General features: G+C 34.3%; 1 protein-coding gene across 1 annotated transcript in view; it reads right to left on the reverse strand.

Annotated features, from left to right (window-relative positions):
* LOC108449117 (RNA-directed DNA polymerase from mobile element jockey-like) overlaps positions 1 to 12,912 on the reverse strand; it is a 41,181-nt gene that overhangs the window by 9,605 nt on the left and 18,664 nt on the right. Inside the window, 1 exon segment of the mRNA XM_017744284.1 lies at positions 2,909 to 2,978. Within this exon segment, the coding sequence (XP_017599773.1) occupies positions 2,909 to 2,978 (70 nt within the window).

Here is a 12,912-nt window from a genome sequence, read left to right on the forward strand (position 1 = left end):
TGCAGAGGTTTTGGCAATTAGGGCTGCAAATAACAATTCAAATTAGATTTGAGTGGTGGTAAGCCTTGCTAATTTAGATGAGAACAAGCTTAGAAAACACTGTAACCTCAATATAACTAGTTTAGTATGCAATATGTTTTATATTTTCTTTTGCTTGTTATTGTGATGTTTTCTAGTGTCAGTGACTGCCTGTGCTTTTACAATGTGTGTAATATGTAAAGTATAATATATACTATGATTTTCAGGGAAGAAATTAATGTTCAGATTCCCTAGTCTTATTTCGTTCTGCTTTTCTATTTGCATAATTTACTGTTTAATAGTTTACTAAATTTGCTTATTGCTTTCATGATTTTCCTTCATGTTTCCCTGTTAAAACCTCACATCTTGATGTCATGTTTTATTTTTGATGTAAAAGTGTTCTGTCAAAATACCTAATCAATCAATCAACAAGTAACTGAGCGGTAAAAAGTATATTCCTTATGAAATTGGTTATGTGGGCTTTTGTTTTATTTTGTGCTTGTTTTTTTGTTTGTTTTTTAATAGGAAATTTTAGCATATTTGAGGAATATATATAGGAATAAAATTTATCCTGTAGAAATTAACAGGGTCCTTCTTTATCTGACTGCTAAAGCAGTGTAGTGTAAGCTTTCAAAGGCAAGTAGTGACTAGTCACACACAAACATTGAAGTAGCTCCAGGAATATATTTTATCACCATTAGGATTAATTCCACTGCCACTGAAGTCAAAGGGGTTTTTCCCCTTAGAGTGAACAATTAATTAGGACTTGTTAATAATGAAACTGCGAGGGTCAAGGAAAAGACAAGAAAGAAAAACTTCCCATATATTCCTTTCTGAAGAAAAACAATTATGTAATAATTCAGCAAAATTTGATTTTGGTGGTGTCAAGCCACTGGTAATCTGTCACAGGAGTGAAGTTTTCAAAGACTTAAATTCATCATGATATTTTTGAAGTAAGTTAACTTGTACGTTTTGGTTAATGTATTAAAACCTGTCACCTTTAACAATATGTGTAGTTTTGTCTGGAGTCTAAGCTACCTTTGTATAAGGTAATTTTATTTCCTGTCAGAAAGTTAGTTAGGAGCATCTAAGACCTTAATACTGTTGCCAAGTAAGTAAATCTTAGATGGCAGATAATTGAGAATAGAAGGTTTAAGATTCAAAAGAGACACTGCTGTGGTCCAAGGCCATGCCTTCAAAGTATCCATGCTCATTAAATAACATGGCTAGAAGTCTGTTGACTAGTAAAAGAATTTTTAAAAAGCACTTAATCTAAACTAAATACTGTAAAGCATTTTAGGGGATTCTAGGGGATCTGATCAGGAAAAAGTTCATCTTTATCAGAGTTCTATATCAGGCTGGGATCTGGGAGGGAATCTTTTGCCAGTAAACATTTCTCAGAACTTAATCCACTTCTCCACTCTTCTAGAAGAACCAAATTCTGACGTGGGTGCTTCTCTTTATGTCAAATGGTGGAGTTCTCATATTATCTACAAGAAGTATTTGGGGACAGTAACAGAAAGAGTCTGAATTCACAATGCAATAATTTATTTGTTCAGTGGAAATGGGGGAGACTGAGGTTCAGCAAATATTTACATATATAAGACTGAGAACTTCAAAGTACTTCTTTAGAAAGGGAACTCAGCCATGGGTTCAAGAATGCCATGTGTCAGACATGAAAGAGGAGTTACAGTGAGATAAATTTCCTCCCTCACCTAGGGTATCCCGCAGCCTTGTGATTTATTTAGTTCACTATTTAGATATATATTTATTTATAGTTCTGTTGGTTTTTGTTGGGTTTTTTTTTTTTTTGGTGATATGAGGCTTTGCTTCCAGTGACAGTTCCAAGTCACCACTGCAGATGACAGCACTGTCAGTGGCCAGATGTCTACATTACACATTTTTCAAATTAGTCTCTCTCTGCCTCACTCCCTTTTTCTCCATTAGTCATCTTTTCTTGGTTATCTTTCTATCTGTCACCAGCTGTCTACTTTTAAAAGTTCATTGCACTTTTAGCGAGCTACTGAAAATAGTAATTGAAAAAAAATTCACACATTATCATAATTACCCTATTTCTTTAATAATCTGATTTTAAATTTGATTTGTATGGAAACCAAATTTTCTACCTCCATAATCTAAACAAGATAGTGAGGCAGAATCATGTTTTACTTCAGTTCTTCATCTGGTGAGACTAGGTTTCCATTTCATCTTCTGTGAGTGTCAATTTCACACCAAAATATTGGTCATGCAAAGTCATGTTCTAAAGTATGCTACTTCACAATGAGTTTCTCCTAAGTTTTCCATAGAGTGCAGTCACATTTTGTATCACTTAGAGATCACATGATCTCTAAGACCTTCTTAGAGACACTTTGTTAGATAAAAACACATTGAACTGTAACAGTAATTAGTAAGAGGCTAAATGTCTGACATGCTTTCAGGGGGTTTTTTTGCCAAGGTAATATTTTATATCAACTGTAATTTTCATGGAAGTTTCCAACTCAGTGCTGTGAGGAGTGAGGTATAGTAGCTTAACAGAGAAATAAATACATGCAAATCCATACTTATTTTAAAGGAACAACAAAATTTTGAAATGAAAAGGGTTAGGACACTTTGGCAGTGATAATGAGAATAGTGCCTCTGATAGGTAAAGGAGTAAACATCCCTGCTTGCCCCCTGCAGTATTTTCCTTTACAGCTCAGTTAAATGCAAGCCAGTTTCAATTCTTCCATGTTTTTTTTTTAATATTTAGACATTAATGTGAAGATAGTAAGGTTTCACAGAGCTACAGCTTTTTTTATATTGATGGAAGAAGAATATTTGGAAGCTCAGAAGTTCTCTGCTCATCACATACTTTAGAGATCTGTCTAAGGAGAAAGAACATACAAGTTACCTGGTTTTCCTGGCATAGAGGTAGACATTGTGTCATTAGACATCTGCATTTCTTGAAGCTGGACACTACTCTAAAAGCATAAATTTTACTTGTAGATTTAAAAAACAAGTCCAAATACACAGAAAATTAGATTAACCTCTTATTAATAAAAAAAAGATTTCAAAAAATAACACAATCCTGACTGTTGACCTTAGACAGAAAGACATTCTATTTGAAGGTGTTAGCACATTCCTTTTGAGTCAGTGTAAAATATTGTCAACTAAGGTGGTATTTTCATTGCTGGGGCTCAGAGACTTCCGAGAACAATATTAATTTTGATATACTAAGAGCATCAATTTAAAAGAAAATATATGGACTCCTAAATTTGCTTACAATCTTATCTTTAATTTCTGGATGTTTTAACTAGTCCTACCTCATCTGTCCTTCAGCTCAGATAAAAGAACTGAATTAAAGATTTTTCATTTAGAAAAGGCAATTTTAAATTATGCTAAATTACTTCTGGCAACAAGCTTAAAGCTGTATAAATTTCATTTAATAATATGACAATATATCAAACAGGACTTAATATTGATTGTGAGATAATTGCCAAAATGCAATATATTCATTCTACCCATTCAAATGGGTGAAATATATTCTGCTCATTTATACTACAAACATGTTGACAGGGGAAATTGTTACACATATTGGCAGCATTATCACGGTAAGAGCTGCAGGAACTTGTGCTCAGTGAATCCTCTTTTTACTCTGGAAGCCAGCATTCCAGAATAAAGTAGCCTGTCACCAAAAGTCAAGTGAAAGTGTTTCAAACCTGATTTTTTCAAAGCCATGTAATTCATACTTCCTTATTGCAACCATACTTTTGTTAAAACAGCAGGAGTAGATTAAACTGTAATCCTTCCTTTTAAAGTGAAAGAACATTTTTTTCCCAAATCTGGTGTGATTCCATTTATATGTACTTACCATATTATCACTCCTCATTTTAATATACACTGAAGCTGTCCTTGTGGAAGTAATTTTGCAATGTCAAACTGAAATGGAGGTAGATTTTTTCCAATTACTTCATGAATCAAATTTCAAATCAGCTTCTTAATTAGTAACAAACTAATTAATGTTGCTTTGAGTATGCAAGTTAAGGAAATTTACACCTAGTAATACTTCCAGGTCTGTAGGGATTTTTGTATAAACGGAAGAAATGTTGGGGAAATGTATGTTCATATTTTTTGCTAGAACTCTTGGAGTTTGAAAATGTAGATAATAATTTTATGTACACAGACTTAATAGCAACCTCTATAATCCATTTTTATCCAGAACATTTTATATCAGGAATGACTATATTTTATCATGTGTACCCTTGACAGTATGTGAATTTGAGGTACCATACATTCAATAAAGAAGATAATTTTGTTTATTATATGTATCTTAACTCATACATACTATGAACTTGTAAAAACTACTACACTATCTACAAAAAACTGTACCACCGTTTCAAAATACGACTACAAATCTCTGTTTTGCATCAAACTGGTACAATGAGAAGCAATTAAAGCAGATTAGGTGCTGCTTGGTGAACTGCTGTAGCTCAGCTTTCTAGCTAAGCATTTAGACTGGTTTAGTGTTTTCATTCTAACACTGATCAGTCAACAGAAATTACATGCAGTTATTAGAGAATAAAAGTAGTAAAATAAAAGTAGTGCATTTACATCTGCATGCAGGTTTTTGGAAGATTTTATGTACTTTTAATTTTTATTGTTGTATTATAGGTACATTATTAATTACAACTGTTTCTGGAAAATATTAAGAGCATAGCAAAATCATAACAATGTATGCATGAAATCCAAATTGCAAAATTATCTGACTCCAAAAGATTTGGATCGGAATAGGATTTGCTGCATAGGAAAACCACCAGATTTAACCTAACATAAATATTTGTTTCTGCCCCTAGGAAAACAGAGTATGTTTAATATAAATAATGAATGATGTTGAATAAGTTGCAATCCATATTTAATATATGTAACATTTTTCATTTCAGAAAAGATCTTTAAGCTCTACACAATGATATGCAGTAAACACAGAACACACCTCACTTAGGCTGTGAATCAAAACAAAAATTCAGTGGAAGTATGTCATGCTTCATAATGATAAAACCATGATACAGCCTTAGATACATGATTGTCTGCATGCTATTTCTAATTTTGTAAAGTGAGTTCTATTGAATAAAACATAGTGTAAAGTATTTTTCAGGCAACAAGAAACTGAAACGTTTCTGGACTGCATATGAAGAAGGAAGCCACTCTGCTTTCAAAGACAGAAACTATTGAAAATACATTATATTTCCTGTAAAGGAAAGGGAAACATTCTCTCCTTGATACAGAACCTAGTAGTTTGGCATCATGCTCTGGTGTCAGGTACTATGTACACAGAAAAGCATTTAGTATATAATCATGAAATTCTACAATCCTTCAGACCATAATACAAGAGCTGTAGTACAGAATATAGTTGTAATGTACTTTTTCTTTCTATGTCTACTTATTCAGTCTTATACATCCTCATCTGGAAAACAAACATATGCAAAATATTTTTTTGTCTCCGAGCAATTCTAGTCTTTGTTGATCATGATTGGAGTGCAGCCAGAATACTATTTGTAGGCAGACAGGTCTATGGAAAGCACTGGTGGTGTCACTTTTGAGATCTGTCCTTTAGGACAATGTCCTTCTGGAGAACGTTCTTATGAAACGATGCTTTAGTAAAACCACAGACTTCAACCTCCTGGAGCTGAAGAGCATCTGTCCAATATACTGCTGAACAATACCCACTTCCAAATTGTATTTTTACCTGTTTATAACAAGTAATTGAGGTAAGATGGAGAAACACTAAAACATACCTTTCCCTGTTCAGAAATTAGGCCTCCACCTAGCATGTTCAGTCACCTTGTATTCTCTGGGTGCAGTTGAGCACCAGTGCCCATGCATGCATTCAGATCAACAATAATTTTCTGCCACTTAAATAAGTAGTTAAACCATTCTTTATTGACTGGCATGCCATACCACAGGAAAGAGGGATAAGGAACTCAGTTATATTCTCTTGTAATCAAAAACTTTGGCAGAAAACAAGCTGCAGCAGGGTATTAGGCAACTGAGAGCCTCTATTGACTTTCATCTCTTGCTAGTGAAAAGAGTAGGCAAAAAAAGGAAAAATGCATATGCGTTGTCAGACCTCAGACTAAGTTTTCAGAACTTAGTGAAGATACCTTTATCTTTGTGTTTATAACCATTATGTTTGACGTGGAAATAATTCTGAATTGATAAATATAGCCACATATTTATTCACTATTTTGTAGTATCATTTTTGAAAGTGAAACTTCTTTTAAAAAGTCTCTCTGGGAAAAAGAATGATATTTGAAACAAATAGATTATTCAGTTTGTTTACCTAATTTTTAAGCATTTATTTATTGTTCAATACTACTTGGAGACTGTGGACAAATCTATATAAACATGTGAGGTATTAAAGAGGAACAAATTCAGTCTCATCCAAAATTTTTTAAAGTCAGATAGAGTTCCCTGACATCAGACTCATAAATCAGCAATTGATCCAGAAGTATGATGGTATCACTTTGGCCAGGAGCTGAGTTCAGTGCAAGTGGGCTAAGTGTGGTGAGCCAGGGTGAACAGGAAAATGCAAACAAGGACAGAGAATAAGGTGCCTTTGTGTGAACCACAGGTGAACAATTAACTGAAGAGTTAAAACTGAAACTGCTGGAAAGGTAGATCACAGAATCATTACGAACCAACCTGGTTGGTGGCTTGGGCCGACACCTGGTTTGAAAGACCTCCTGAGAAAGAGGCTGAAGGAACGTGGTTACGTGGGCACGGAACATGGCCCAAGGAAGGTGCTCGAGGCAGACCCATTGGGTGTCAGAGCCTGCCCTTGCAGTCCCTGGGAAGGTATCAGCAGATAGTGCGTGTCTGAGTGGGGCAGGAGTTGATGGAGGGAAGATTTTTACTGATACAGACCCTATTGCCTACTTATCTGCTTAGTAACAATCATACTATTTGATGTTCAGTCCTTCAGCTCTAGCGCAGACAAAATTAAGTCTAGTTCATATAAATGATTTAAAATAGCCTGGCTAATTTTTTTTTTTCCCATTCTTTGTGGTTTTTGGATTCCTGTGAAATGAAAACAGAAATGATTAAATGCTTTGGTATGCAGTATTTTTGTGTTGCTGATATTCTACAGCAACGAGATTCCTCCACAATCAGAAAATTACTTCCAGATTAAAAATACAATAGTTAAAAGTTCTCAAACTGTTATTTTTCAAAAGGAGTTGAAATCTCCTTGAAGGTTTTAGAGAACTACATCTTGCATCAGTGAAGAAAAACAAAATTTTATTATAAGCATTTCCAGAAACAGACTGAATTTTCATATCCTCAAATGAAGTAGCTCACTTTTGTTAAACTCACACTTGAATATTGGAATATCATACTAAGTATAAGCACCCTTATCACAACATCAGGATATTTGGAGCCTGATACAGTGCAATTTTTCTTGATTTTGAAAGGAAAATAACATCTGCTACTTCTTCATAAGAGTTTTCTGGCAATTGCCATGTTAACTTAAAGAATTTTGGTTTCAATTAATTCACATTTCCTAGTTTAAAACAAGAACAACAAACCTCTTTGTTATCTCACATAATTGAATGATGTGTAACTACACAATTTCAACTATAGAAATGACATAAAGGTTGTATGGAAACACAAAGTGGGGTCCATGAAAGTATTTGGCTCTTGTTAAGGGTTATTAGAGTGTAGAATTACTGTTAAATGTATTGTCAGAATAACATTATGTATAAATATGTGTTTTACAGTCTTTGCTTTATCTTATGAAGCCATATTTTGTATGTGGTTAGAACCACCTTTTGCAGCAGAAAACTTGTGTCTGTTCTTGTTTGCATGGACACAGCCCACCTGACATACATTGTGCCTTTTGCATTGGGCTGTTTCTCTTCTCTGATGATGAAGAGATGTGAAATCTTTTTTTGAATGCTGGAGTCAGTACAAAACACCAATTTTTCGTCCTCTGCATGCTGCTACCTTTCCTCACTCTTCTTATATTTTTCAGTTTCATTATGTTAACAAGAGTAATATAGTTATATGCTATTACTTTTGAAAATAAAGCTAAATCATATTTTAGTGGAGCTTGTTTCTTTGACAAGGTGGGGGGCTTTTTTGATTTTGTTTGTTTGTTTGTTTGTTTCCTTTCTGCTGTTCGAAATGGTGCTGTTTCCAGCTGTGGTAGAGGTAATTTCCTTCACAGTGGCTGGTATGAGTGCTTTGGATTTGTGCTGAACACAGGGTTGATAATATAGAGAAGTTTTGTTATTTCTGGGCAGGGCTTACACAGAGCCAAGACCTTTTCTGCTTTTTGTATTATCATGCTGGTGAGGAAGCTGGGGGTGCCTGGGATGTTGGGAGGAGACACAGCCAGGACAGGTGACCCAAACTGACCAAAGGGATATTCCAGACCATGTGACATCATGCTCTGTATATAAAGTGGGGGGATGAAGGGGGCATTTAGAGTGATGGCATTGGTCTTCCCAAGTCACAGCTACCTGTGATGGTGCCCCACCCCCCGGGGATGGCTGAACACCTGCCTGCCCATGGGAAGAGGTGAATGAAATTTTTGCTTTGCTTTGCTTTGCTTTGCTTGGGCGTGTGGCTTTTGTTTTTCCTATTAAACTGTCCATATCTCAACCCATGAGTTCTTTATCTTTTACCCTTCTGATTCTCTCCCCACTCCCACTGGTGGGGTAGCAAGGGAGTGGCTGAATATGACTTTTACATAAAAATGAAATTTTTGTTCATAGATTTCTATGTCTCCCTCTGTAAGAAAAACTGTCAATCATATATATAACTGGTAATCTTAGAAGGGGCAAACTAAGGTGCAATTATATCCTGGTCTGTGGTAGGATCTTCCACAGAACAAATAAAAATTGGTGATTATATCAGCAATAAAACCCTTAAACCTATGGTTTTTTTCTGTAATTGTAAGAATGAAGAGAACACACAATAATACACACAGTTCTACAGAGTTTTTTTCAAATCAGCATGCCTATGCAGTTCCCTTGGAAAAAACTCTAATTTTACAGAAATATTCTTGGTTAACATTTTGTATGTATACATATATACATACATATATGCATATATATACACATAAGAAACTATGTGATGCATAAGGTACATATTTCTTGAAATCACATAGAATATAATGTATATTTAATATAAAATGTAGTATGATATGTAAAATATAATTTAAAATCAATGAAAAATTTTCACTATGGTGCAAAATACAGAGCTGGATCTAAGCCAAATTGCTGAACTTAAATTTTGAAAGTGGTGTGTGTGCACATGAGAGTGATTTGAAAGTGGTGTGTGTGCATGAGAATGATTTGAAATTTATTTTAAAAAAATTTAGCTTTTTGATATGTTTAACAATAAGATGGATATATAGGAATGATTATGATTGAAATATGATCTTTTTCATATTTCACTGGCTGGACGCAAGTAGTGCCAAAACCTAACACTTCATCAGACATGCAACTGAAAGCCATTGGTTGATTAGATTTTTTATTAATTCTCTGATAGTCCATATTTACAGTTTATTTTTGCCATACATGTGAACTAAAGGACTAAAATAGTAATTTTTTTAAGACCCTGTTTGAGCCTCTGAAATGTTTATATGTTTATTTGCTTTTTTTTTTCTTCACTGTCACATTTAAACCAATTTTAGAGTTGGGATACAAAGTTAAAATTGTTTCCCAGAAATTTCCAGAGGAACAGTGAATGGTTGACAACCTGGACAAATCTCTGCATAGTACATAGCCTATACCAGGTATAGTTTGTAAGAAAGTATAAGCAAATACTTATATGTATACACATTTCAATAAGGTGAATTTTCTTTATTCAGGGTATTCTGTTTTTCTATTTACATATAAATATTTACACATTAAAAAAACTTGTAACATACTAATTACCCTTAAAAATATTATTTATCTTAACCACAGAACATGCTTTTAGAACCACAGAATTTTTAATGTAGACAACAGATAATATTTTATGTTAAAAGATACTTGAATTTTTTTTGTGACTTTATTAGTTATTTCAAAGACTGCTTTCAGGAACATGACACTGCCTTGATGCTCTAGAAATAACTTTCTCCACTTTCACTAAGTTTTGCTACTAGACAGAGAACAGAAATGCCAAATAGTTGAAAGTCAATGAAAAGAAAGAATATATAGGCAGACTGTGCTAAGAAATTTGGGAAAATTAATGTAAATAGATTCCAAGACTGAAAAGGAATACAGTACACAGATCTTCACCTTCCTCTAAAGGAAGGAAGAAATCCTCCTTGTTAGTGATGTCGCTCCTGGAAAGATTTCAGGGTGGTGCAGCAAAACCTTCTCAACCCTGCCCAGCAAACACAAAGAGTCTCAGGAGCAGTGTTTGCATAAAACCACCCAGCAGTGCAGCAGATACTAGGAAAGCCTTCGAGCAACATTTTAAACTGGTTTATCGAGGCTTCTCTGTGTTGGTTTGGACTGTGAATATATAATACTGGTAACTATACTTATGAGTCAGACTATAAGGCTGTTAAAACTTTAGTTGGACTAACAGTAAATTATTCGTTTCACATATGAGGGACTTTCCTCATTTTGTTTGTAGCAGGACTTTGAGTTTAACATTTTACGTAAACAGAAGGACATAATTATTGTCTTCAGATGACAGAGTAATAATGTTGAATTAAGGTACATTATAAAATGAAAATATGATACTTTTTTCTGCCGTTGTTTTTCAAAGATACGTGTTGAATTTTAGCTACTCTCTGCCATTTGCAAGGATTGCTCCATAAAACTTACTAACTCTGACAGATGTGTTTGTGAGTTGGGTGAGTCTTTTAAAGTTATTTGAACACTTTCAGGAAATGCCCCAGTGTATGAATGCATAGAAGCAAAGAAATGTCATTTTATAAGTTTTGAAAAGATTGAATGCCAAGAGTTTCATTATGCAGAGGAAGGATCCCAGAGGAACAGAAACCTATTTGTTTAAACAAAACTAGAAGGTGGGCTGCCAGATTTGCCATCTAAGCATTTGCACCTGGCTGACAATATGTTGATACAGATGGTAGCTAATGCAACATTTGGCCATGTTCTACATTGGCTGGAATAAAATATTTTTCTTTGGGACATCAAATTAATATTTTAGCTTCATTATATTTAGGATAAAACTCACAATGTTAAATAAATAAATTGACATAAAAGAAATATCTATGCACATCTTGCCTTTACTGGGGACCAGAAATAATCCATCCAGTCCTGAAAATGTAGATATTTGACTAACGTTACCAAGGATGACTACTTCACATGTGAGGAAAGCCTTTGTTTTCCATGATATTTATTTATTAAATTATTATAAAATAGACAGAAAAAACCAGCAGACTGTTTATTTGGGGTTTTTTTTCAATTGTCTAGGTCTGTCTGGGATTGAGTTAATTTTCTTCATAGTAGCCTGTGTAATGCTGTGTTTAAGATTTATGACAAAATGGTATTGATAACAATCCAGTGTTTTATCCACTGCTGAACTGTTTGCACAGGACCAAGGGTTTCTGCTTCTTACTGTGTCTTGCCTTCTTCCCCTGCCTCTCTCCTGTGAGTAGGCTGAGGGGGCAAGAAACTGGGAGGGGACACAGCTGTGAAAACTGACCCCATTTGACCAAAGGCATAATTAACACCATATGACTCCACACTGAGGATGCTGCTTTTCCTAGATAACCTTTGCTCAGACACTGCCTGGGCATCAGTCTGTGGGTGGCAGGTGATAAGTTGTTGCTTTTGCATCTCTTTTTTTTTTTTTTCTTTACTTATAAAACTGTCTTAATCGTGATCCATTTTTCTTCATTGATTTTTGGCATTTTGATTCTCACCCTCTGGTTGGTACTTAGTTGCCAGGCTCAACCCACCACTCTAACCAGACCTTTATATTTGTGCTGTACACAAAAGTAAGATTTTTATGCCATTTTTTCTATTGCTTTTGTTTTAATAAATTTGGACGGGTTTAAAATTATATTTTAATTTTACTGTGGTGTTCTTACCTCTAACTTTACCATATTTTAACACACCTTCCTGTCAGGTCAGCTCCAGGTTTTTAATTGTTTCATTTCTCTGAGGCCTTAAATCCAACAGATAAAACTATTTGCCTTTTACTATACAGTTATTTACACTGAATAAATTATTTCAAATTTTTTAAATGTCACCTATGTATGGCAACAACTTTGTGGTCCTACTTCAAAGTGATTTAGCTTTCTCTTCCTTATGCAGCTTCTTCCCCTGAAGTAAACCCAGTGGATGCATAAGATAGAGTTCCAATTGTTTGACAACTGTTTCATATGTCAGATGTAAGATGGATCTTCTTTTGAACATCGATCCCCATGTCAACAGACAAGAATGTCAATAAATTCTCAGTTTTTCACACGTAAATAAAATTACTTAATAACTGCTCATTTTCTTTTCTAGGATTTATTCTGGTTTGACAGGTAAGACTGTGAATATTCAATTATTTTAGCAATAAATTCTTGGCTTGATATATAAAGTTAGTTTTCTCTTGCCCATAAATATGATTTTGAGTAAAGCAAACAGACTAGCTTAAAATACTGCTAAATTGATTCGCACCAGGAGGTGTGCTTGTGTGTGACAAACATCTGAAAAAGAGGGTAATAATATTTGCTCATTATCTCTTTCTTGAGAGTTCATTTCTACTTGATTTTTCTTCTGATTGTCATTAAAATGGAAAGTTTGGATTCATTCACTGAGGCAAAGAGGTTATTTGGGAGCTAAAAATTTTTTCTATGGTTGAAAATATTGATAAGGTCTACATACTGAGGTTTTACATGTACATGTCTGTGTAAATCACATCTCTTTTATATCACCCCTTCTATACTGCTGTTGTATTCCTGCT

The sequence above is a fragment of the Corvus brachyrhynchos genome, unplaced genomic scaffold, assembly GCF_000691975.1.
Source record: "Corvus brachyrhynchos isolate BGI_N302 unplaced genomic scaffold, ASM69197v1 scaffold17, whole genome shotgun sequence".
Lineage (NCBI taxonomy): Eukaryota > Metazoa > Chordata > Aves > Passeriformes > Corvidae > Corvus > Corvus brachyrhynchos.